This window comes from Podarcis filfolensis (assembly GCF_964270895.1).
Source record: "Podarcis filfolensis genome assembly, chromosome: 9".
NCBI classification, from domain to species: domain Eukaryota; kingdom Metazoa; phylum Chordata; class Lepidosauria; order Squamata; family Lacertidae; genus Podarcis; species Podarcis filfolensis.
This window is the reverse complement of record NC_139610.1, coordinates 17368920-17396185: the sequence shown is the minus strand read 5'-3', so window position 1 is coordinate 17396185 and position 27266 is coordinate 17368920. Positions and strand designations below refer to the sequence as shown.

The 27266-nt window shown below is 42.2% G+C and overlaps 1 protein-coding gene across 2 annotated transcripts; it reads right to left on the bottom strand.

Annotated features, from left to right (window-relative positions):
- Nucleotides 1–10: 10 nt before the first annotated feature.
- On the bottom strand, nucleotides 11–26638 carry LOC310770120 (phosphopentomutase-like). 2 transcript variants are annotated; one of them, XR_014551964.1, is made up of 14 exons: nucleotides 26444–26638; nucleotides 17247–17414; nucleotides 14406–14512; nucleotides 12909–12993; nucleotides 11122–11205; nucleotides 9398–9591; nucleotides 8080–8269; nucleotides 7527–7624; nucleotides 6260–6440; nucleotides 6084–6177; nucleotides 4018–4147; nucleotides 3617–3924; nucleotides 2431–3266; nucleotides 11–2080 (listed from the first exon to the last, which is right to left on the bottom strand). XR_014551964.1 is itself a non-coding variant. In XM_083630447.1 (14 exons), exons 1-14 carry the CDS (start codon nucleotides 26516–26518, stop codon nucleotides 1978–1980), a joined length of 1833 nt encoding a protein of 610 aa, XP_083486573.1. In that variant the 5' UTR covers nucleotides 26519–26638; the 3' UTR covers nucleotides 11–1977. The 2 variants fall into 2 exon arrangements, 1 of the variants encoding a protein (XP_083486573.1); XM_083630447.1 differs by having other exon boundaries at nucleotides 2431–2564; nucleotides 3735–3924.
- Between the last annotated feature and the right edge of the window lie 628 nt (nucleotides 26639–27266).

Sequence of the window (27266 nt, the reverse complement as noted above, 5' to 3'; positions counted from 1 at the left end):
CAGGAAGGCATTTTATAAACTTTGCAACACTCATTTAATAAAGAGTCAAACAGTATTTTACATTGCCATACGTAAGAAGCATCCACTCTGGGTGACATCAAATGAGACTCCACAGTTCTTCCGGAATGTAGTCAAATAAATTAAGTGCATAACTGTTATGCAAATGTATGCTGTGTTTTTAAAAAACCAATGATGGATGACAGATTGGCTAGGATTCCAAGAGCTTCACATCAGTCAACAATTTCAAGAAAAATTGCACATCCTATCTCTGATTTGTCATTCAAGTCATTCATGAAGAAAGAAGTTGTCTTTTTGGTAATCAAAACTTCAGGTCAGTGATTTTCGAAGAGTGTAGCACGGGTAGGTGGCAAGCGTGGCAGGAAGATTCAAGGACAATCAGACATTTAAACATTTCAGTGTAGTAAAGCATAGCATCAAAATGTGTTTTTAATTTGCAGAATATGAATAAATATATTTTCCATATGAGAGCAAGAGCATCAAGTGATACCAAGGACAATCTTGGTTGTGATTCAGAATTGCCATTCAAACATGAGTGTTGGAAAAGACTCTGGGCAGCATGTGCAAAGTGTGACTCAGGAAAAAAAAGTTTGATAACCACTGCTCTAGGCAAGACATCATTGAGACAGGTAATTTTTTATTCTGCTTCCATTTGGAGGAATCAGTCATGGAAAACAGGACTCTCACCTTTAGATAGCTAGCGGCTATAAAGCTAATGTTGTTCCCTTGATAATAACAAAGCAAAACCCAAACAAGCCAAAAGCAATCTGTAAAGGGGAGGAGCAGGTAATCAGAAATAAGCAATACAGACAGAAGAGATCATATTCTGTAGAACCAATGATTTTTGAAAGAACTCTATCTCAGAATATATAGGGCAACTGACTGAGTAATTGTCTGATTTTCTTATATTTTTTACACTGGTTAACAGCACATAATTATAGAAATATGCAGTGCTTTTTTTCCTAAAAAAATGTTTAGGGGTACTCTCATTTTCCTACTCATATTGAAATACTGTCCCTCAATGAGGCCAAACTTAATTCACAAAATGTTTACGGATATGCGTACCCTTGCATCCCCCCAGAAAAAAGCACTGGAAATATGCATCTTGCAGAACTGAATCCATTCTCTCTGCTATTGGCAGAACTATACCTAATGTTGTTTTGTTACAAGTTCAAGATTCAGATATATGATAAACAGCCTGTGCTGTTTCAGGTTAGGCTACTGGCTTGTCTGCACTGGGGACTATACCACATCTTTGATGTGCTGATTTTATTGCAGCTGATTTTGACAAGGCAGACCCTACATTTTATAATTATAATTACAATTATTTCTGGAGTATTTCCAGTAACTAGGCATTGTGAGTCAAAAAAGAGAAACAGATTTTGCTCTCATGCTTGCAACCAAAGAGATTAGGCATGAAAGGGATGGGGAGCAAAGCTGGAAAACTAGGAGACACTGACCAATTTGAGAATATAAGAGAGCGAAGAGGCAACTTTTCAACATGCACACACCAACAGGAGTGAGAGGACTGTGAAAAGTTTAAAAAGTTCTAATGGAAACAAGCACAATAGATCAGATCTGTATGAGTGGTAATCTTACAATTGAATGCAAAGCCTTGTAACATAAAATCGGCATCCATTACTGAGCGCTTTCTGCACTTCCATTTGTGAGCTATGGTAGGGGACATTCCTTGTGTCAATAGGCACTACCAACTATTTTATTAAAACCAAATGCAATTTCATCAGGAAATTGGTTGAAGGAGAATTTGGCAAGGGAAGACATATTTCCCCTCAAAATATGAGCATGCATGACAGATGAAACATGCAAACATACTTTTCAAAATAGTGAAATTAGAGTCACGTTTGTGCACCCTTAATTCATGGAAACAAGTGCTTTACACATATTATCCAATTAACTGTAGAAAGTATTTGTGTAGAGATGAAAACAGGGACAGCTGTATCACTCTGGCTTGGGCTGCAGCTTATTCTTCTCTGGCTCAAAGAAATATTTTTCAATTGCACTGACCAGTTCATCCAGTTCTTTCTTCAGCTTTTCAAAGTCACTAAAAAATGAGCCAAAAACAAAACCTGGGTTTCAATCTATTCAAATTCTCATTCACATTAAAAACAGTAGATTTATTCCCATGATATGCTAATAGGTAAAGTCCATTCTGAACTGTGGTGGTGGCTGGGATAAAGCAAAGGGGAGGTGGTTTAAAATACACATTTGAAATACAATGGACTGAGGTTTTGTGGATATGACAATGAAATTTAGCTTACCCGACCCAAAACTGTGTTAAACAAAGATTTCTGAAAACTGCTCAAACAGCTATTCTGTGAAAAAGTCTACAGTAGGAGAAATCCAAATTTAACAATGGTTTGCAACAGAAAAATAAATAAATCTAAACAATACCTGTTTCCAGGAGGTGCACAAAGCTCTGAGTAGTATTTGATTTTGGGCTCGGTCCCACTGGTTCGCATGGTAGCCACACATCCATTAGTAAACGTAAATGTTATCATTTGACTGCTTTTACTGGTGGGAAGCACCTAACACCACAAAAGGTAAATTTGTCACAATTTTGACTATGACTGCACGAGACTCATATGCGCTAATGTGTAATGACTAATCATCAGATTTCTAAGCGTGGGGTTCATGGGATAAAGAAATAAAGCACTAATTTCTCCTGGACTCTTCCTTGTGAAAAATTGACAGTGGGGATTTCAAGAGCTATCTTTTTCTTGGGGGAGCGAAAATATAGGATTGGGCACTAGGATGCCCAATATGACACACACTATTCTAATTTGCAGGTATCCGCAAATTATGCAGATCAAACCAGCAAGTCACCTGGGCAGCTGCTGCACTGACAAAGGAACAGCATAGATTGACTAATTCTGCTACGAATCTACATGCAGGATGAGGGGATTCAATACTATGTGCATGTTTGCATTAAGCCCCAGCATTGCTTACAAGGCAGTACACAAAACAGAGTATTTCAAAACTGTTTTTAATTTTTTTATCCTTATTAAGGGATGGGATTTGCCCTGCTTCCTGAGCTCTGTTTTCAGCTGCCAGTTCACTTTTTGAAGCCTTGTGTTCCACTGATTTCTGCCTTGGTCCTCAAACAAATATGGATGAGGGGAAGAGAAGGGGGATAGTTCCCTATGACAAGCAGAAGCGCTTATCAAAACAGTGTGACGTTGAATTCCTCCCTCAGTCTTTAAGACGTCATAGGACTCCTTTTTAGTTGGCTATCCTCTGGAAGAGTCCCATGGACTGCAAGAAGATCAAACCTATCCATTCTTAAGGAAATCAGCCCTGAGTGCTCACTGGAAGGACAGATCGTGAAGCTGAGGCTCCAATACTTGGGCCACCTCATGAGAAGAGAAGACTCCCTGGAAAAGACCTTGATGTTGGGAATGATGGAGGGCACAAGGAGAAGGGGATGACAGAGGACGAGATGGTTGGACAGGGTTCTTGAAGCTACCAGCATGAGTTTGACCAAACTGCGGGAGGCAGTGGAAGACAGAAGTGCCTGGCGTGCTCTGGTCCAGGGGGTCACGAAGAGTCGGACATGACTAAACGACTAAACAACAATAACATCCTCTGGAATAAAATCAATGAGACTTATTTCCAAATAAAGAAATTTAGGATGAGGATATCATTCAGGGAGCAACAGTCTAATAGAAATAAAAGAACAAAAAGTTTCAGCTACTTACAGCTTTTTTATCAGTCTCATTACTGTCATAGCCAGTAGTTAGATCCCGTACTCCAGACACTGCAAATCTCCCACAGGTTTTTGGATAAGTGTTCTTCCCATCATAATTTCTAAGCTTCTCAAATAGCTCCTTAATAATCTTCTGATCGTGACAGATAAAATAGGAAGCTTTAGTAACATGGTAGCCGTACCTTTGAAGGCAAAATAAGTTACCCGTGAGCTCCATGTACCTTGTATGTAGAAAATATATGAAGTATACTATGAAATGCTCATTGTAAACTCACTCATTGTAAATGTTTTTCAGCTGCTGAGACAAAGTCAATTTCTTGGTTTCCAGAAAAGCAGACATCTCCGCAGTTATGACCGCAGCACTGACACCGTCTTTATCCAAGACCACAGGGCTGCACATATATCCTGAAGACAAAATTACAGACAGAACATCTTTAACAGAAGCTATTTTGTCTAAATGTTCTTGACAGATGATGAAATGCAAAAGTTTGATAAAGTTTCCATTCAGTTACAAATGTGATTCTATGAAATAAAGTAGTCCTATCACACAACACAAGATAACAGGCTCATATGCAAGGCAGTGTTGCTTTCATATCTGTACATCATCTGGTTTGCATTAGGTGCTCGGTTGTGACTAATATTATTAAACCTAAGCCCTAAACCCAAAACCTAAACCTGGATCACAGACTGAAGGATCATTTCAAATGAATGACTCAAGTTAGGAAATGCATTTCACTGCAATTTCAGAAGGGTTAGGTGCATTTTTGTACCGAGATAAGGATAGCCCCAATTTTCATCTCAACCACAGGACTGATTTCCAAGTAATGCTATATTAGGTGCCTCATCATAACGGTCCTTTCTTCCCGTGTGGCTGGGATAAGTTCTGTAGAATTTACTTTGCATATAATGCTAAGCCTTGTTCATATGTAACACAAACAAGAATACTGATTTACACCTAGCAGTGGCTAAACAAGTAAATTTCATACCTTATTGTTTGTGGTTGGCTTGTTTAGAAGCAGCCATTGGTAGTTTTAAACCAGGATTCCTGGTTCTCATGCAAAATTAAGATAATAGCCATTGAAACAGAGAGCATATTCCGCAGAAGTTCTCCTGGTCATGCAGGATGGAAGTAGCAATGTGCGTGGGTGCAAAACAAATGCTTTGCTGGGGCTCACTGAGGCTCGTCTATGTTAACACTAAATGAGCAAACTAACCCATTTATTTACATGGGCATGGAAACATTTTAAGACACACATTGGTAATGTGCGTGTTCCGAAGTAGCATCTGAACCTTGCCATCTGAAAGTATTGCCAGAAGCAAATGTGTTTTCAGTTAATTGCAGCATGGTTTCCCAACCATCAAGTACTATCATATATTTATTGATTATTGGGCATTATTATACTTAGGGAGGGAAATTGATTAGTGGTGGGATTTTAGTTATGCTGAAATAAGCAGCCCCATTTTAAAGCCAAAGCTTAGAAACAGTTAGCTCAGGAAGATAATGTTCAGATGCTATCGGTAGGCAAGCATTTTCTCCTACTCTTATCAGCATAAATGCAGACGGTATGCACCTCACTGTACAGTGGTACCTCGGTTCTCAAACGCCGAAAACCTGGAAGTGTTCCAGTTTCCAAATGCTTTTGGGAAGCCGAATGTCCGATGCAGCTCTTGGCTATTGTTTCAGGGGCACCTGCACCAATCAGAACCTGCACCTTGATTTTCGAACACTTTGGAAGTCAAATGGACTTCTGGAATGGATTAAGTTTGGCACTTTTGTTTTTGCTATGTATTTTGCGTGTTTTTGAGGCTTTTCCGGTTGATTTGTTTTTGTGACTGGGTAAAACTCAGTTCAGCTACTGATTGATTGTGTGACTGTGGAAATGGATAAAAGCCCCGCATCTAAACAATGACTATCATCAGTGCAGGTAAGAATTTTATTTTATTTTAATTTTTATCGTCTACAACACTGTCTTATTTATTTTATAGTATAGTACATTGTTTATTGCTTTCATTTTATGGATCAATGGTCTCCTTAGATAGTAAAATTCATGTTAAATTGCCGTTTCAGGGGTTGTTCTTAAAAGTCTGGAACCGATTAATCCGTTTTGCATTACTTTCTATGGGAAAGCAGGCCTTGGTTTTCGAACACTTTGGTTTTGGAACAGACTTCTGGAACAGATTAAGTTTGAGAACCAAGATACCACTGTACTACAGGTAATCAGTTCTCAAGACCAGAAAAAAACCAACAACAACCCACAAGAGTAGATGGTACATCAAACAGATGCCCATCTCTGTAAAATATTTCAGTCTAAACCACTCTGCGTTATGGAATACTTATTACCAATCGCTTCTTCAAAGGCAAATAAGACTGTTTTTCCTTGGTCCATGAGCTGCTTGGCTCTGTTTCCCATCCACTTGAATCCTGTTAATGTTTCCTGCGCAGAACAAGATTTCAGTCAGAACACTGTCCACAGGGAAATGAAATACGCTTCTCTCCTGCCCCCCCAAACGGCTTACTTCAAAGTGAAATCCTTCCTTGAGTGCGATCGCTCTTAAGATTTTGGAGGACACCGTGCTCGAAAGCATGTATACATCTTTGATAGCAGCGGGTTCCTGGTTCTGCTTTTTCCAGCAAGTGAAGATCCACCAGCCCAAAAGAGCTCCTGATTCATTGCCAGAAAACACCTTCCATTCTCCACTGAGGGACACAACAAGTTTAGATGGTTAGAGTGACAGTAGCTCGACAGCTTAATATAAAGAAACGATAGGAACTACAGTAAAGAAATTGTGCTGAGGTTGCAGTTCCAAAACCAAAGGGATATACCGTATTTTTCCGTGTATACGACTAGGTTTTCCCCCTAAAAAACAATGTCCAAAATTAAGGGGCATCTTATACACGGATAGTGGCTCCCCCTATTTTCTTAAATCTGAGTCCCCCCAAATAGGGGGCGTCTTATACATGGGGGTGCTTTATAGACAGAAAAATACGGTAGATACGGAGTGTGCACTTTTATTTGTCATGTAATTCTACTCAATACTGATCCAGAGTAGATTCCAATGTATAGTTAGCAGAGTAACAACTTAAACACGTTGCAGGATTCCCCCAAAATAGACCAAAGACAATTATATTTCAGCCAGCAGAGCTTTACTGCTACCGAAGGCAGATGAGCATAATGGTCACAAATCCAATACATTCAGAATTGGCACTGTCTATAAGAAATCCAGTTGCAGCAGACTTAACTGAAACTTACAGTAACTTACAATAAGTCTAAACCTTAATACTAAGCATACTATGTGCGGAACACCACACCAGAAGGAAAAGAGATAGAAAGAGAAACTCAGGCTCCTTCTGGCCCTACTTTTATAGTCAGCATGACCTTGACAGGAAGAGATAAGAGAAGCAGTTAAAGCCAGCTGTACTCAGCTTCTCTAAAGGAATAACCCAAATATCAGGAATCTTCTGATTGCTTCTTTCACACAGAGAAGCTTCTTGAATTAATTAGAATGGGGAAGATCCCTACACATCAGATCAATACTTTCTGAACTAAGAAATGCAAACTGACATGTTTTTCCACAAATATTGGGTGTGTAAGTATTTTTAAAAAGAAATTGATTTAAGATACATTTTTTATTATTCTCAAGAGCATGTACTGCCAGCACTTTTCACAAAAGTCAAAATAAAAGTAAGGCAACAGATAATATACATTTACATAAATAGCTCTTGGGCATTTCCAACAATCGAATTGTTGTTAAACACTGAAATCACCAAAGCAAGCAACCATACCTTTCTTGTTTCTCTGCAACAGCAAGTCGATCTGCATCTGGGTCATTGGCTAAAATAATCCGAGCTCCTTCTTTTTCGGCCAAGGCAAAAGACAGTGTCTAAAAAAAATAACAGGAAAGTGAAGGGCCCCAAAGCAGTAACATTTAAAAAAGAAAAGAAATATATTCAATGCATTTTATGCCAATAATAATACAAGAGGCCTATATGCTTACAGAGATGGGAAAGTTTGGCTCAAACCCTGAAACTATATGCCAAAGAAAGAGACAATTTGGTGCTGATTCACACATTATTTTAATTGCACCTCTTGCAGAAAAAAGGAACACATCAAATTTTTGATTCCATGAAAGTAACATGTACTTGTCCTCAGGAGACAGCAAGGAGTGAGAGAGAAGATGAAGAAGAAAAGATTTGTGATGGCTTTTTCAAACGATGTAAGTACATGTCAACTTTAAAAAAATAATATGCATTTAGAAGGTTTATAGGTTATCAGGAAAGGTTTGAAGTGGCACAAAAGAAAGGTAGAAGGAAGAATTTTGACTAAATTGTCTTTTACCAGTACGCCTTTACCCTCCTCAGGATTTGGATATTTTACTGTTGGAAATTCTGGATCAGGCTCCTTCTGTTCAGGAACAGCAAATGGAGGGCTAAAGTCAAATGCCTTAAAGGCTGACTGCACAAACTCATGGCCTACACCGTGCACAGAAGTGTGGACAAATTTCAGCTTTGTCTCCTTGTTTATATTCCTGAAATTAAGTACATCAATGACATTACATTGGCATGAGCTTGTTTACCGCTAATAACAAAGAAATGAACTGTACTGTATCCTCGTTCACTAAAACTTTTTTTTAAAAAAAAGCCGCTTACAAGTTGCCAGATTCTCAACTCCAGGCCCCACAACTGATGTAAGCAGACTGTGTATGCAAGCAATGTTGTGAAGATGTTCCTGCATGCACACACAGTTGCAAAGTGGTTACAACCTGTGTGCAACTCCTTCTGTGTATCTCCTCTCTGCTGGCACTGCTATAGTACCTGCTTAGATGTCTTATGGGATAAGGCAGGGAATGAAGAACGGAAACAGATGAACAAAGGGAAACACACAGATCTGAAGTTTGGGACATTCCTGTCCTGAATGCCTTTCCTCGGCAGCTGAGAAAGGAAAACTGGACTCGCCACAAGTTGCCTTCCTTTCAAGGGTCAAGCAGGCATTGTCTATCTACATTAGGCCATCAGCCGAGATTTTAATAACATGAACTCCTCTTACCAGCTGCTACATCACCATTTGATTCTCCTACTCATTTTAACAGCCTCCATACTTGTTGCTTGCTAGAGATACTGTACTGTGGAGATGGCAGTACCAAATCGGTGACGCATGTCCTTCTGGCTTGCCCTCTTTATAAAGACTTGAGGAATGAGGTTATCATCCCTCTTTTATCATCCATTCTGGGTCACCCAGCCACTGTCATACTGTCCTTTCTCTTGGCAAATCAAGATGAGCAGGTGACAGAAAAGGTTGCAAGGTTTTTAGCTGAGGCAATCAGAACAAGATCCACTATTTGACTATTGATTCAAAACCCTAAAATATATTTTAGATAATTGACTTTTTATTTCTATTCTTTGTATATCATATTGTTGTTTTATTGCTATGGCCGATGGCTGATGCAAATAAAGATTCATTCATTTTTTCTTTCATCCTACCTCCCTCATCAGAAGTTTGTCCCACCTTTCTCCCAATGGACAAAAGAAATTCCCATTTCTGTATGTGGAAACCTACTTGCAACTTACGGTACTTTCAATTTTAATCCTGTTGCACTAAAATTAAATAACATAGATTTATCCCCAAGAAGGAAGAAAAGCCTTCCCTGACAGTTTACCTGTGAAAGCAGTGCTTCTGTATGTCCTTAAAGTAGTCCTTGTTAATAGATGCGTAAGGATCGTGGAGTAGGGGGCTTTTATCAATCAGGCTGTCATCCCAAGCTTGAGGCCATGGTTCTAGGTTTTCTTCAATAGCTTGAGCAATTCCTTTATCGTGAGGTGAAATTATCTGAGCTCCGTTTTCCCAATAAACCTAAGTAACACAGAGAATATATGCAGATTACCTGTTAATGGAAGCTTCATTATGATGTATCTACCGTATTTTTCGCTCTGTAAGACGCACTTTTCCCCTCCTAAAAAGGGGAAATGTGTGTGCATCTTATGGAGCAGATACCTTCATCCCGCTGCCCTGCGGAGGCTTCGCAGGCTACGCCAGAACAGCTAGAGGGAGCGCTGCGCAGCGTTCCCTCTCGCTGTTCTAGCTTCTGCCTTAGCGGCGTGAAGCCTCCGCAGGGCAGCGGGGAGCCTTCATCCCGCTACCCTGCAGAGGCTTCGCGCGGCTATCCCTGGCTTTTGTGGGAGGTGGGGGAAGGGACAGAGCAAGCAGCTCTGTCCCTTCACCCACCTCCCACAAAAGCCCCCATGACCTCCGCTCCCTTTAAAGAGTGCGCAGCTCTTGCGGGAGGTGGGGGGGAAAGCCAGGAGGCTTGCTTTTGCTGAAGCCAGGAAGGCAAGAGATATCAGTGCGCTCCAATCCCGCTTGCTCTCCTGGCTTCAGGAGTAGCCCCGCAAAGCCTCCTGAGCGAAGAGGGAGTAGCGCTCCCTCTTCACTCAGGAGGCTTTGAATTGCTTTCTTATTTCTTGTTTTCCTCCCTAAAAACTAGGTGCGTCTTATGGTCCGGTGCGTCTAATAGAGCGAAAAATGTGGTACTTAGTAGCTGAAAGTTCCAGGTGTTGCCCTGGAATTCTAAGAAACTAAAAAGCATAGAGATGTATAAACAGATTCAGTGATAGAGATGTATAAACAGATACAGTGGTACCTCGGGTTAAGTACTTAATTCATTCTGGAGGTCCGTACGTAACCTGAAACTGTTCTTAACCTGAAGCACCACTTTAGCTAATGGGGCCTCCCACTGCCGCAGCGCCACTACCATGATTTCTGTTCTCATCCTGAAGCAAAGTTCTTAACCTGAAGCACTATTTCTGGGTTAGTGGAGTCTGTAACCTGAAGCGTATGTAACCCGAGGTACCACTGTAGTTAGTTTTAGGGCTGTGGAGCAGCCATGCACCATGGAGCTGGTTTGTGGGGTGGCGGGTCTGAATGTTGCAGAAGCGGTTTCGGAAATTGAGCAAGCAATGACCATGAAGTAGGAGCAGATGACATTGTTGGTGGTGGCAACCAAGACAGCTGGGGCCTGAACTATGGGAAACTGGGACATATTGGGGACAAAAATGTGGGATGGAGAATGAGGAGGCCAGGCAAGTCAAGTACAGCAGCTCAGCACATGTAGTAGAACTGCAGGAATCACACACCAAGGGGACAGTCAAGCTGGGTACAGGGTCTGTTTTGCCAGCTTTTTCTTCCCACAAGGAATGTATTGGTGAAGAAGTATCCAACAGACTAAACCCTCCTTCTCTCTGTTGTGTCTCCTTCTCTTGCCCCACCCTCCTGGCTGTACAGGGTTTTTTTAAAAACCCTAAATGAAACATGATCTCCACCTCTAAATTGTTTCAGGCCAGATCCAGGTGTTCTGGAAAAAAAAGAAGAGGAGGGCGAGAATACCTTGTATCCATTGTCTTCTTTTGGATTATGAGATGCGGTAACCATAATTCCAGCAGAAAGTTTCAGGTGAGTCACTGCATAAGGCTGTGGAAAATAAGCAAATAAAGTAATCTTAAAATGGAAGAAGACTGCCTGGAGCAATTGCCCTGTTTCCTTCACAGTTTTTAGAAAATATTTACCGTATTTTTCACCCTATAGGACGCACTTTTTCCCTCCAAAAATGAAGGGGAAATGTGTGTGCGTCCTATGGGGCGAATGCAGGCTTCAGGAAGCTATCCGCAAGCCTTGCAAGCCCGGCGGGAGGTCCCGCGGGCTCACAAGGCTTGCGGGCGGCAGCCTGCAGCCCACAAGCTCGGGGGACAGCGGGGAGGTGCAGCGCTGCCACCCCGCTATTCCCCGACCTGGTCTGGAGGCTGGCGGGGGGGGGGGGGAGAAGCAAGCTTGCTTCTCCCCACAAGCTCGGGGGACAGCGGGGCAAGCCACTGCCCCACAGAGGCTAGGGAGGCTGTCCCTGAAGGCAGAAGAGGGAGACGGAGCGCTCCATCTCCCTCTTCTAGCTTGGGGATGGCTGCGCAAACCTGGGGGGGGGGAATAATTCCCCCCTTGATTTCCCCCCCCCAAAAAAACTAGGTGCGTCCTATGGGCCGGTGCGTCCTATAGGGCGAAAAATACGGTGTTCCTCTCTCCCACATTCTAAGAATCTCAGTACAGTATACATGAAGCTATAAAGTTCAGTCCAGAAGAAGCTGTCTCTTCCGATTTCCCCCATGCGTCCTGGTCACCAGTTATCAAACAGCCTCCTACTACAGTCTCCCTGAATTTGGAGCACTTTTAAGAATTTCAGTGAAATAGTGAAAGCCTTGTTCTGTTTAAACTGATCTTTGTTTATGTGATACATAGGAATTACATTTTAACTTCAACACTGTGAAAGAGGGATGGGTGAAAGGTAACAATTTGTCCAGAGACATGCAGTGCACTTCTTGGCTGAGTGGGGACTTGAATCAATGTCTTTCTGGACCAAGCACAGCATGCCTACTGCTACATCACACTGAAGTATCCAGATGGATTAGCAACATGCATACCTTTGGTATCAAGAACGCATGATTTTTAAATTTTTCCTGCGTAACACCAATTCAATCAAGATGCTATGGAATGACCATCAGGGATGGCACTCCAATAAAAGGTGCTTCCTATTTGGCCTGTTCTATCAACAACAGCAAGTATAGGCAGAGACCTTCATCTCAGCCCACATCACAGGTAAGTTCTGTGTCACAATCTGCAAAAAACTGGAAGGTCTCCAAAGCACAGAGAAAGCAATGAGCAGAAGAACCAATTGCAGACAGTAGATGGCTGTCTTAAAATTAATCAGAGTTCTATTTTTTTAAAAGAACTAACGATCTCATAACTAGTTTTAGTTTGACCTCATCTCATGGCAAGTACAGTCGTACCTTGGTTCTCAAACAGCTTAGTTTTGCCTCCCGAAGGCCGCAAACCTAGAAGTGACTGTTCCAGTTTGCGAACTATTTTTGGAAGCTGAACGTCCAGCAGGGCTTCCGCGGCTTCCAATTGGCCAATTCATGCAGCCAATCAGAAGCCGTGCTTTGGTTTCCGAACGTTTTGGAAGTCAAACAGACTTCCAGAACGGATTCCATTTGACTTCCAAGGTACAATTCTCTCTCTCTCTCCCTCTCTCTGTGTGTAACACCACAATAAATTATATTTATCTACTGAACCTTCTAACAATGTATAAGTAGCATAACTGGGGTGCAGAGAGGCTAATGACCTACCACAAAAGGAGTCGGTGTGATGTTGGAGAAAAGGTACACAGGAATGCCTTGACTGATAAATGCTGTCGCAGCAAGCCTTGCAAATCTATTGGCGAGAAACATAATAATTTGAAAACAAGGAATGAATCCTCTTGCAAAACTCGAAGAAGTACTGCACTGAGCCTAGGTGCCATTTAGTTGATATTCATGCATTATGTTTGCCGGCACCCACCCTGCAAACAGCATGCATTTAGCAATCTATGAAGGACGGCAGCATGGCCAAGTTCTCCAACACAAGGACATGAATCGGGTGACCTACATATGATAAGTTTCTTCCCAGTGCTTTTCATGGGCTACAAAATGCATCTAGTATGGAGATAAAGTCTCTGTCCATGACAGAAAAAGTATGATGTTAACATATGAAGAGGACCAAGCCCTGGCTATTAAAACCAACCAATCTGGTTGTGTAGCCAGGGCTTTTAAAAGTTAAGTACCACTATAAGTTGTTCCTCAGTTCGGAAAGGAAACCAGGCTCACCCCCTAGTTGCCAGGCAAGCACTGCTTTTTCTCCACAACATAATGAAATAAAGGAGGGATCTCTGGCAGCCAGGGGGCAGCAGAGTACAGCAGAGCAGTTTGTGGAACAAACACCTTCTGGGTTTTCAGTACAGCACAGTACACTTCTTACCAATAATGATATTATGTATGTATTTCATAAAATTTATATGCTGCTTGATTGAGGATTTTTCTACAATGCAGTTTACAAAAAGATATAAAACAATAAAATCTTCACTAAAAAATACAACTGCAAATTACCGTATTTTTCACTCTATAAGACGCACCAGACCACAAGACGCACCTAGTTTTTGGAGGAGGAAAACAAGAAAAAAAAAATATTCTGAATCTCAAGCCAGAACAGCAAGAGGGATCGCTGCGCAGTGAAAGCAGCAATCCCTCTTGCTGTTCTGGCTTCTGGGATCGCTGCGCAGCCTGCATTCGCTCCATAAGACGCACACACATTTCCCCTTACATTTTAGGGGCGGGGGAGTGAGTCTTATAGAGCAAAAAATACGGTAAAACATAAAGGAAGTTAAAACAACCGCAATAGAATAGACTAAAACAACTTCCCATAAATCTTACATACTCTTAAGTGTCCTTACTTGGGGGATATATCCCAATAAAATAGACCTCACTCCTTAGCAAGTGTGCCTCAAATTACAGCTTTAATTCCTTTCATTTTATTATTCTTTGCCCCAGTTACCTAAAAAGAAGATACTCGACTGGAGCGGCCAGACCCATCAAATTTTAATATTTGTATTGTTTTAATAGTGATATTTTTAGGAAAGGTGGGATTTAAAAAATCAATCAATCAATCAATCAATCTTATCAGCTCATCATGGCACAGTCTTTCCGTTGAGTTTAAGTCAAGAAAGGAGTTCATTCTGAGTGGGCCCCTTCTCCATCTATGGCAAAACAAGCATGTCATCAACAAATCATTGCAGCAGTTGCTAAGTGTACCTTTTGCTGCTACCCCCACTTGGAGGATGAGCGCGAGCGTCGTAGCCAATCACAACGCCTCTTTTCTTCAGGTCACTGAAGCTCTTTTCGAGGTACCTACAGAATCCCTAGAAACGAAAGCATACAAAGCGCCAGCAGTTCTGAAAGTCCGTCATATAACTTTGCACATCTTCTACAGAACAGAGGACAAGGAAGCTATTGCTTGCGTGCTCGCTTCGGCAGCACATATACTAAAGGAAGCTATTGCTTGCAAAGTGAAGAAGTTACGGCGTCTTGAAATGAATATATTACAGGGCTTGTGATCTTGAGGGCAGGAGAGTGGAGGCAGAAACAACTTGGTGAGCTTTCACCTTCCATCCGTGTTCCAAAAAATATGTCTCCTCTCCCCCGCAAGTGGCTTTTAAAGCATCATCTTGGGGACAAAATCAGAGAATGAAAAGTGGTACCTAAAAGATGAACCAACATGCAAATCCCCTTTTCTACAAAGCATACCTTTTCCCAAAAAGAAAGGCTGTTAACAAGGAAGAGGCTTTTGATCAGGTAAGATAAAGAGATTGAAAACCTCAGGTCATACTTAAGGAAATCCCTACTACAGTAACTTTGAGGACTGCATTTTACCAACCTAATCGCAGTATCTACAGCCTCTGCAAATATGGTGCTTACAGTATGGTGTGCTGGACCAGGGTGGCCAATGCAATGTTTTAAGCAGGGTGGATAAAAATCAATTTTTTAAAAAAACAAAACCACACACAAAATATTGGATTTTCAAAATTTAAATTGGATATTTAAAATAAAATGCTTTTGGAGAAAAAATCTTTCTAAAGATAGCTTTTAGACTATAATGTAACTTAAATAGAAAACTATTTATCAGGAAATAAGGATTTGTTTTAAGTTTTTCGTGTGTGTTAAAACTCAGTCTAAGTTTTTTTTTTTAATCATTTAACCACATCAGTTAACAAACATGAATACATATACCATAATGTTATTGTTTTAGTTAAAGAAATTGTTTAAATTGTTATTAAGGAAATGATTATTTTTCTCCTTCCAATAAAGTACAGCAGAAAAGTTGTCCAAATATAAACAGTTAATTTATTAAACCTCACAATAATTTCATAATTATCTGTCTACGTATTTCTAATAGTATAACCACATCAGTAATTTTTTATATAACTGTAAAAACTACTCTGAGAATTTACCAGCAAGAATGAGTCCTTCTGTAAAAAAACGATTTAAATCAAGTCTTACTGACCAGTGATTTAAATCAAGTCTTACTGACTACTGATTTAAATCATGATTTAAATTGATTTGATTTAAATCAAATCCACCCTGGCTATAAGCCATGATTTTGTGCAAGCATTGCAGAGTTATTCTTTTCATACTTCACATATGTGCCAATGCAAATGACCGTGGTGCAAGTTATGTGCTCTCTTATATACACAACACGAAAGGGGAATTGTGTTCTTATTACAGAATCCTGAATGAGCAGCTGAGCAATACTTGTCTGTGATAATCAGGTGATTTTTTTGTGGGGGGGTGGGGAGAAAGATTTATGCCTGTAAATCTGGGAAGAGCGGCGTGTTGATCTTAGTCTGCTGTGAGGCTGCACTTAAGTTGGAAAGGACTGCCCCATGCTGGCTCCCAGCTGCTAAGACAGAGGGCCATCTTTTAGTATGCATGATAAACATGAAACACTTGCACCATCAGTGCCCATGTGAAGACCACCTGGTGGAAACCCCTATACATATAGTTCTGAATTGTAAACTATATGCTGATCTCCGTCAGCAATTTCTAGATCAACTCTGTATCCCAAATGGAAACCAGAGTTGGAGGTCATACATTTTCTATTACTGGGGAACGATCAGGAGCTCACCAAGTTAGTGGCTAAATATATCTATTTGGTTTTTTGTCGTCGAAATACACTGCAGACGTCTGAACTCCCTGGAGTCCTAGAGATGCGACGATAGACTGCTCTGCCTCCTTTCTTTTAGCAAATGTTTTGTGCCACTGGGGAAGTGGTAATTCTGTATTGATTTGTTTTGGATGTTTGTATGTAATGCCAATAAAAGATTTGATGATGATGACTGCATGTAAATTACTGCCATGTTTGTTGAATGGTTTTCTGGTCATCTGAGAAGAGCAACGCAGCTGGGCTGTGGGACTTTGCCTGTCTGTGGCACAAATAATGCAAACAGCTTGTGAAATCTCCCAATTAGTGCTCCACCTGGATATTTATTCAGGTCGATTTAGTGATCTGTTATCTTACAGTCCTTGCAGCAATGTGGCAATTGCATATGCCTTGCAACATTCTGATTGTATTGTTCTGTGCCTACGCTTCAACACATGTCTCACTAACATTCAATCCAGACTTTATGTTATTTCAAAAATTTATTAAGCCACCTTCAGGAAAAACCCTCCCAAATCGGAAGAATTAGCCTCCAAATATTGGAGAAACTATTTCTAAAAGCTCATTTTAATCTTGCAAACTGAACAGGTGTTCCAGTTGAAAATGATGGCCATTTTGAGATGCAGTTTAATTTCTCTAAAGCTTTGGTGGGATTTTTTATTAACAGCCAATCATTACAAATAGTTGCAGAGACATCAATGGTATGCTTACCCATTAAAGAAAGGCAGATTAAGCCACTGAAATGGTTTCAATTATTTGACTCTCTACATATTATAATTATTACAAACTTTGAGTACAAACCAGAGAAAATTCGATGGGCTTGACTTATTGATAATGAGAGAGGCACTCAACTTTCTAACAATTACAACCATTCTTTGAAAAACAGGCATACAGTACTTTTAAAGAAAAATAAAGACCTCTTTGTTTAAATCTGGTACCTGAGTAGTTTGAATAATAGTCAAATCATTCATCCGAGATGTTCCTGTTCCCATAGGTGCTCGGAGGCCGGCAGTCCCAAATTCCATCCGTGAACCAAAACATTTTCTGAGTTCTTCTGTACTCTGATTTGCAAGCAGATACTTTACATTGTCTCTGGTTTTGGAATTCTGTAAAGGAATAAGATTTCACCAGGGTTTAATTTTGAGCCCAGAATTTAGGGCACCTTTTATGGAAAACCATACCTACTTTGCCAATTTTTTTGAGGGAAGCAAGTCTTACAATGGAAAGAGTGTAACTGCAAGACTTCCATTATTCTAGGGAATCTAATTCAGAGAAATTCAGAGGTTCCTTGAAAGCTTATCAGAAGTTTGTCCATGAAAGGTCTGTAAGGGAGCAGCTTTCCTAAAAGTCAGCTTTCTGGCCATCACCAATATTGACATTTCCTTACAAAATGCAGCTGAAGGAGACACTCTCAGTTCAACACCCAACAACCCAGGCCAGGACCCGGGGCCATTTGTTGTTGCTATCTGTCTGTCTCGAGAGAGAATAAAGTGTGCCTCAGGGGGTGAAGTCAAACTGCCCAGTATAACTTAAGGAGCGTCTCCACCCCATCGTTCTGCCCGGACACTGAGGTCCAGCGCCGAAAGCCTTCTGGCAGTTCCCTCCCTGCGAGAAGCGAAGTTACAGGGAAGCAGGCAGAGGGCCTTCTCGGTAGTGGCGCCCTCCCATCAGATGTCAAAGAAATAAACAACTATATGACATTTAGAAGACATCTGAAGGCAGCCCTGTTTAGGGAAGCTTTTAATATTTGATGAATTGTTGTATCACCTTGCCAACAAAGGTCCGAATAGTTAAAGCTATGGTTTTCCCAGTAGTGATATATGGAAGTGAGAGCTGGACCATAAAGAAGGGTGATCGCCGAAGAATTGATGGTTTTGAATTATGGTGCTGGAGGAGACTCTTGAGAGTCCCATGGACTGCAAGAAGATCAAACCTCTCCATTCTTAAGGAAATCAGCCCTGAGTGCTCACTGGAAGGACAGATCGTGAAGCTGAGGCTCCAATACTTTGGCCACCTCATGAGAAGAGAAGACTCCCTGGAAAAGACCCTGATGCTGGGAAAGATGGAGGGCACAAGGAGAAGGGGATGACAGAAGACGAGATAGTTGGATAGCGTTCTCGAAGCTACCAGCATGAGTTTGACCAAACTGAGGGAGGCATTGGAAGACAGGAGTGCCTGGAGTGCAATAGTCCATGGGGTCACGAAGAGTCAGACACGACTAAACGACTAAACAACATCAACAATATTTTGCTGTAAGCCGCCCAGAGTGGCTGGGGAAACCCAGCCAGATGGGCGGGGTATAAAGAATATAATATTATTATTATTATTATTATTATTATTATTATTACAGTGGTACCTCTGAATGTGAACAGGATATGTTCTGGAGCCCTGTTCGCATCCAGAAGCGAACGCAACCCGCGTCTGTGCGTGCGCGTCGCGATTCGCCGCTTCTGCACATGCGTGTGACGTCATTTTGACCGTGTGCGCATGCGCGAGTGGTGAAACCCGGAAGTAACACGCTCCATTACTTCCGGGTCACCGCAGCGAGCAACCTGAAAATATTTAACCCGAAGCTACTTCAACCCGAGGTATTATTATTATTATTCTGCATTTGCACCACCGAAGTGACCTACCATGGTTCACAAGCCTGGGCAGTTTGTATGGGGCCCCTGGGCTGCCCAGACAACAAGAACCCCCTCTTGACCTTGCTGATGTGGTCAAACAGAAACAGAATCATTTCTTCTAAAAACAGGAGTTGTGGTGGTGTAGGATAGGAGCCACACCATGCCTTCTGGTATACTTTTCACAGCGCTGGAAGGGCCCAAACTTCATAAGCAACTTGAGCAAATGCCCATAGCCGCAATTACAGTCCTCAAATAGTGACTGAATGCAAAACTACCATTATATCATTTAACCCTAATGGATGCCTGACAGCTTAATGACGTTGCCTATTTTTAGATGGCCGTGAGATTCTTTTTCATATCACAATACAGACATGTTGCTCCACATGTTATTACGGCATTTACAAAGTGTCTTGTTATGTCCAGCACTTGCCTAACAACTAAACAACTAGAGAAGCAATACAGGAAAGGAGTCATGTGCTCAAACCTGTTGCCGAGTTAGGCAACTCACTTCACAGAAGTATTTACAGTACTGAGCTGAAACATTCAGACAATACAGAGACTGTTTGCCCAAATCCAGCTGGTTTTTGTTTTTTTGTTTTAAAGAGGGGGATACAAACCACAAGAAGATTCGTTGTCACTAATTGTTCCTCAAGACCAGAATCACTCAGCAATTATCTTATAGGAAGCCACATGGAACATATTAGAGCTCTTGAAATATTGAGAATCTTCACATTTGGCCTTCTGAATGTAAAGATTACAGCTGAGCATGAAGACGACTGCAGCTTCAAAGAAAGCTGGCCTCAAGATTTTGTGCTGGAAATGTTCTACAGTAAAAATCTGAACCATTCTGCTCCCCAAAAAGCTCCTAGACCAGCTCACAAGCATCAGCCATAAGACAGTCTTTGCCCTCTGGCTTCCAATCCAAAAGGCACAATGGAAAGGGGAGTGTTTTGTTTGCTTTTTTTTTTTTTTTTTTTTTTTTTTTGCATTGTAAAGCCACCTTGGAAGGATTTGCATCCTGGTAGGTGGAATAAATATAACTGAACTGCATGCATACATAAATCAATACAGTAGCTAAAATTCACATTGCTGGGCAAAGAGGTACTTAATAACAATGATACTTGCAACCTAATTAAACACTCACTCTCCTACTTAGCAGTCAGTTGAAATGCTTTGGGCATCCAAAGCACTTCACTTGGGAAGAATCTCCTACCACATGATTTGCCATGGATTGTCAGTGGCTCCATCTGCACTATACATTTAAAGCAGCATCACATCACTTTATAAGCAGCCCTGGTTTTCCTCAAAGAATCCTGGGAAGTGTAGTTTGTTAAGGGTGCTGTTAGGAGACCCCTATTGCCTTCACGCAGGACGCAGGTGGCGCAGTGGGTTAAACCACAGAGCCTAGGACTTGCCGATCAGAAGGTCGGAGGTTCGAATCCCCACGACAGGGTGAGCTCCTGTTGCTTTGTCCCAGCTCCTGCCAACCTAGCAGTTCGAAAGCACGTCAAAGTGCAAGGAGATAAATAGGTACCGCTTTGGCGGGAAGGTAAATGGCGTTTCCGTGCGCTGCTCTGGTTCGCCAGAAGCGGCTTAGTCCTGCTGGCCACGTGACCCGGAAGCTGTACGCCGGCTCCCTTGGCCAATAAAGCAAGATGAGCGCCGCAACCCCAGAGTCGGCCACGACTGGACCTAATCGTCAGGGGTCCCTTTACCTTTACCTTTATTGCCTTCACGCAGCTACAGTTCCCAGAGTGCCCTGGGAAGGAGTGTTAAACCACTCTGAAAATTGAAGCTCCCTGAAGCTCTCCTAACAACTCTCCGCATCTTTAACTAACTACACTTCCCAGCATGCTTTGGGGGAAGCCATGATGGTTTACAGTGGTAGAATACTACTCTAAGTGTGAACTGCAAACGGGTTCAGTGAAGCCCTGCTAACAGCACCATCTTCTGTGGATACAAGCTTGGCATTCACTAGAATCAGGGTCTTTTCAGCAGCGGACCCACAGTTAATGGACTGTCCTTCTACAAGAAGCTCATTAAACCTTGAATCTTGCTTTCTTCTACATTGGCTCTCTGTTCCACAAAACATATTCTTATTCCTTTTTAGACTGTTACTTTTGGCATTAAAATTTTGTGAAATAAACAGATCACCTGCTGTCATATCCAGGTTCAGCTCTGAGGTTAAATTTGAACTAAGGGCTTCCAAAGTCTCGCCCTTTTATCACTAAACTACAAATTGCACAGGGGCATATTAAACACATGGAAATGCAGTAAACCCATTGAAGGCAATAGGACTGCAATCAGTCACTCTTTGTCTCGGGATTAATAGGGATGGAAGTCGGTAGTTCTGTAGCTTTTTTTGTTGGTTAATGAGAAAGCAGACGTTGCTACCATTATTATTGCCGTTTATAAAATTCATAGGTTGCTTTTTTTTTTTACCAAAGTAACTCCAAGGGATTTGCAGTAAAAACAAGCAAGCAAACAGATACATTAAAACTGGGGATAAAGAAAACAAAAAGTCTAAAAGGTAGTTCTATTTTTTAAAAGCTACATTAAAACATTCCACCCACTCCCAGAAAACATGGGTAATTAAAAGCCTGGCCAAAAATAAAGAAATTGTGCTGATGACTGATTCCTAAATATATGTGATGGTGCCAAGGCAAGGCACCCTGGGGAGAGCATGCCATAAGAGGGAGCCACCAGTGAAAAGGTCCGTTCTCGTGTTGCCACCTTTTAGGCCTCCTGTGGATTCTGGTTTAAATCAGGATTAACATTACCATACTTGTACAGTGGTACCTCAGGTTACATACGCTTCAGATTACAGACTCTGCTAACCCAGAAATAGTGCTTCAGGTTAATAACTTTGCTTCAGGATGAGAGCAGAAATCGTGCTCTAGCGGGATGGTGGCAGCAGGAGGCCCCATTAGCTAAAGTGGTGCTTCAGGTTAAGAACAGTTTCAGGTTAAGTACGGACCTCTGGAATGAATTAAGTACTTAACCCGAGGCACCACTGTAATGCATAACAAAGTCCAGAAATTACGAAACCTATGAACCTGAACTTGCCCAAACACTTCTAGGCCAGCACACTGTTCATCCAAGGATTGAGGTATCTGTATGCGTAATAGCTTGCTAAGGTGGACCCTCATTTTGTAACAGTAAATATAGTACTCTGCTGCTTATCAGGAGGGTGATCTTAGTTGAACTTTACTTTAGGTTTTGTAACCATCTTCTGATATTTAACCAAGGTTACATTTCTCAAGCCACTTTCTCAACAGTAAGCCCGTGCAAAGTACTATTTCAGAAGCAACAGGGTCTGCATATCTGCCTCTGAATGTGGGGTTTTTATGCTTAAAACTGTTTTCAGTACATATAAATATCATACAAATTTAGAATGGGATTGCTCAACAAATATTATGATCCAAAACTCATAACACAACCAGTTTCTTTCACAGTGTACTGTACCCACCAACTTTAACCACCTAGAGGATCAAAAATAAATCACTGAATAATGTCTGGAATTTTAAGATAACGTAAACTGTTACAAAGCAGAATTGTAAGAAATGTACTGCAAGGTATTTCAACTATCTGGGGAAACAAAAGCTATTTATGTAAGACAGGAAGGGTATACAAAGTTTAAATAAATACACATATAGCTAAAAATCTCTCCGAAGTAAAGCAAAAACAAAAAAACTGGAATAAGAAATTAAACAGCCACTGAAATTGTGCCACCCTATTGAAATACAAGGAATGCTGAATGATTCTGCTACTAAAACACAAAAAGCCTGTAGTCTAGATAGTTCTAAAATTTAATTTTGATACCCAAGTCACATGTTTTTGTGGAGTACAGTACGTACTGTAACCCATTCAAAAATAGAACATAGACATAATAAGATGATTTGGGCAGTGAATGTTGGGTCACTATCACCTTTGTCTTCATTGCTGATACACTGGGCATTGGTAGAAAGGAAACACGGTGTTCATAAGGGTAACTGCTTGAAGGCACTATGGTTAGCAATGTTTAAATCATGTTCTATTTAGTAGGTGAGTAGCCATAAGGCCGTCCAGCCTCTGCTTAAAACCCTCCAAGGAAGGAGAGCCCACACCTTCCTGAGGGAGTCTGTTCCACTGTCAAACAGCCATCAGGAAGTTCTTCCTGATGTTTAGGAGGAATCTCATTTCTTGTCACTTGAAGCCATTATTGGTTTAGGTCTTACAGTTCAGAGCAGGGGAAAAACAAGTTTGCTTCATTCCCCCATGTGGCAGCCCTCTAGATATTGGTGCTGTGGGTTAAACCACTGAGCCTAGGACTTGCCGATCAGAAGGTCGGCGGTTTAATCCCCGCGATGGGGTGAGCTCCCGTTGCTCGGTCCCTGCTCCTGCCAACCTAGCAGTTCAAAAGCACATCAAAGTGCAAGTAGATAAATAGGTACCGCTCCGGCGGGAAGGAAAACGGCGTTTCCATGTGCTGCTCTGGTTCACCAGAAGCGGCTTGATCATGCTGCCCACATGACCCGGAAGCTGTACGCTGGCTCCCTCGGCCAATAAAGTGAGATGAGCGCCGCAACCCCAGAGTCATTCAAGACTGGACCTAATGGTCAGGGGTCCCTTTACCTTTTTATTATATCATAGTTCTTGCAGTGCAAGGAACCTTCCTTGGAGGTTTTGAAGCAGAGGTTGGATGGCCAACTGTCATGGATGTTTTAGTGAAGAGTCCTGCATGCAAGGGATTGGACTAGATGACCCTCGGGGTCCCTTCAAACTCTACAATTATATGATTCTAACAAATCAGATTTATCCCTGCAGTGCAGGGGGCTGGACTAGACGCAGCGTTTGAAATTCCCATTGTTCTAGGCGCATTTTGCGACCAGGAATTTCATTTGCATGAGCAGTTCCTGAGCTCAGAAATACGCCTAAGATTTCAGATTAAAACTGCAGAATGGAAGGAAAGGACAGTCTTTTTCTGCCTCCCCATTTCTAGCCACTCTCTGAGGACTGGAGAAGGGACCCTCATAAGAATATCAGGGGGGCGGGCAGGGAAAGTATGGCTTTGTTTTTTGCAGTCTTCAGATGAGGTCTAGACCATGTGAAAAATGAACATAATATTTAAGCTGCAGTTCATTCATTTTCAGCTTTGTATTCTTGTTACAAAAAAGTGCGCCTAGACATTCCGTTGTTGTGCCCATAACCTAGGCTTAAGGTGCCATTATCTCCTAGCTTTCATATCTGTTTCTAACACTGACTAAATAACCCTTGGGGTCTCTTCCAGTTCTACCATTCTATGCTCTCTTACTGGAAATCCTGCTCCTGTGGCTTCCGCTTGCCTTAATGGCACAGCTCCCACGACAGCAGAGACCACTGGCGAAGCAAGAAACAAAGATGAAAGAGGGTAATTATCTTTGTAAACTCCCCCCAGGGCCCGGGGGGAGTGGGCTACACTTGCGGATAGTCTTGGTACCTGGCTTTCGCTCCTACATGGATTTGAGAGGCAGGGAGACGCTTGGGTGCAAAGCAATTCTCCCCTCCAATGCCGCCATTAAGAACAGTGGTACTTCTGTTCATTAAAGGATTCATTAGGATTAATGCAGAGACACATGTTGGTAATGATGGGACAAGACTAAGAACTGCTGAACTGAAACTGTTACAAGGTCGTACAGATTTAAATTGGAAAGATGACTCCATCTGAGCCAAAAAAGATGGTATGTGTTTGTGGGGGGAGCCAATCGCTTCATTATGAATCCTTTGTTACATAAATGACTCAGCAAACCCCCGCCCTCCCCCCCAAGAATGCCTGGGAATGCTACAAGTTTTGTTCTTTAAAGCAAATGAAGGAGATGGGAGCACAGATATATATCATGACAAACGGGACTGTGTGAGAAAAAAATAATGTTTGGAATAATTATAAAAAGGGGTTGGAGCCTCTGCGGAGTTAATTGTTTTACTTGCCCCCTCATTGAGGGGAGGAAGGACTGGACTTTGAAGACTTGCCAGGGCACCAGATCAATCTTCTACAAATAAGCATAATTAATTGCTTCAACTGGACGTGGAGGGGAGAACTTGGAGGCCGGCCAGGGCTTTGGCAGGACTTTGGGTGACTCTCTGTTTGAAATCGAAAGTGTAATTTTACAGCTGCATCAGAAGAGTTGGGAACAAAGAGAGAGACCTCTTCAGAGTAACTCCGAGGCAACAAAGGAGATCAGGAACAATTAATATGGACATTCATATTTGATAAAGAAATAACTGATGGAAATTAAAACCTCACACAGGAAGAAGAAAGGAGAACTATATTACAAATTACTGTATGTGTTAATGCGAATTGAAGTTAATCATTGTAGCTATGGTATAAGGGATTTTATCAAGAATGGGTTGTATTTGGTTTCAGCAATAGTCTGGAGGCAGAATGAAAGGGAATCAGACCCTGAAGCATAGCATGTGGGAAGCCATACAAAATTTATAATTGGCTATGTAATTGATTTTTAAGATTTTTAAGCATCTTAAAAAGCAGAGACATCACCTTGCCAAGAAAGGTCCGTATAGTTAAAGCTATGGTTTTCCCCGTAGTGATGTATGGAAGTGAGAGCTGGACCATAAAGAAGGCTGATCGCTGAAGAATGGATGCTTTTGAATTATGGTGCTGGAGGAGACTCTTGAGAGTCCCATGGACTGCAAGAAGATCAAACCTCTCCATTCTTAAGGAAATCAGCCCTGAGTGCTCACTGGAAGGACAGATCCTGAAGCTGAGACTCCAATACTTTGGCCACCTCATGAGAAGAGAAGACTCCCTGGAAAAGACCCTGATGCTGGGAAAGGACACAAGGAGAAGGGGATGACAGAGGACAAGATGGTTGGACAGTGTTCTTGAAGCTACGAACATGAGTTTGACCAAACTGCGGGAGACAGGAGTGCCTGGCGTGCTCTGGTCCATGGGGTCACGAAGAGTCGGACACGACTAAACAACAACAGGCAAAATGTAATTGATTTGTATATGAATTGGTATTGTTATTTGGTATTAATACAATTTGGTGCATATTGGATTTTTGGAATTTAAAATTAATAAAAATCATTATTATTACAGTATTTTTAAAAAAGGAAATCCTGTTCCTGCTGCCACGGACTCCCTAGCCAGCCCCCAGAGGCCGAAATGCACAATAATAATGCTAATAGCAACCCTTCTTGGGTAAGGAAGGGCCAAGCAGTTTACACAACATGCTTCTGAAAAGCTCCCTAAGGTCCCACAAAGACGTTGCCGATGGCTACTTGCACATTCATTCCTGCAGCGCAGGGGGTTGGGCTGGATGACCCCGAGGGTTCCCTTCCAAGCCCACCATTCTGCGATTCGAACGCGCCGCCTCCATTCCCGCAGCGCGAGGGGGTTGGGCTGGATGACCCCGCGGTGTCCCTTCCCCACCCGGCAGTTCTCTCATCTCCGACAGGCGCCCACTATATGAGCTCCTGGGCGGCCTCCCTCTTCCCCTCACGCCCGGCTCCTTCCTCCCCTCCTTCTCCCGCACCTTGTCCCACAGCAGCCAGTCGGAAGCCGCTAACTGGATCCGCTGGTCTTCCAAGCCCTCCGCCATCGTCGCCATTCTCTCCCCTCAGCGCCGCCGCTCCGTCCCCTCAGAATCGCCTCAGCAGCCTCTTCCCCGGTTCCGGAGGCGCAGCAACGCGCCCAAGGCCGGGAAGCTCCGCCTCCCGAAGGCGGGCGCGGCCTGATTGGATGGGTCGGCCGCTCGAGTTAACTCTTCCCCGACTTCCCTAGCGAGCGCCGGAGGGGGGAAGAGTCGGCGCTTCGCTTGTGAGAGCGCCGAGCGTTCAGGAACTCCTTGACTATTGGTGACAACGGCGGCCGGCGCCTTCGCTGAGGTGGCTCAGTCGGTAGAGCGAGGAGACTCTTAATAGCAGGATGGTGGGTTCGAGCCCCACGCTGGGGAAAATGATTCCTGGATTCGATGGCTCTATTAGTCCCTTCCGAAAGCGTCTGTTTAAATTCGTTAGGATAATCGCTCTGGATAGTCAGTGGGTTGGAGTGTGGGGCTGATATCGCCAAGGTTGCAGGTTCGATCCCTGTATGGGGCAGCTGCATAGGGGTTGAGCCAGTAGATGATGCTTGGATCCTTTCTAATTAGCGGTATGTTTTTGTGGTTTTGATCTTTTTCATGTTTTCAGTTATGGCTAGAAAGATTTGCATGATGGTTTATCGGTAAAACTTTGTAACCCGCTTTTGAGTTTTCTTCTGTTTAATTATTTTATAACACACATGAAATTTATTTTACACACACACACATGAAATAAATACATTTTTATTTATTTTGTTTATTAGATTTATATACCACC

What these genes read in the sequence shown, in the direction of transcription:
- LOC310770120 (XM_083630447.1), bottom strand. Translation starts at nt 26,518, where the DNA reads ATGGCGACGATGGCGGAGGGCTTGGAAGACCAGCGGATCCAGTTAGCG. An exon ending in CTGAAAAACATTTACAATGA is followed by an intron (nt 3,925 to 4,017) that starts GTGAGTTTACAA and finishes TTGCCTTCAAAG; the next exon opens with GTACGGCTACCATGTTACTA. An exon ending in TGTGCACCTCCTGGAAACAG is followed by an intron (nt 2,081 to 2,430) that starts GTATTGTTTAGA and finishes CTCATTTTTTAG; the next exon opens with TGACTTTGAAAAGCTGAAGA.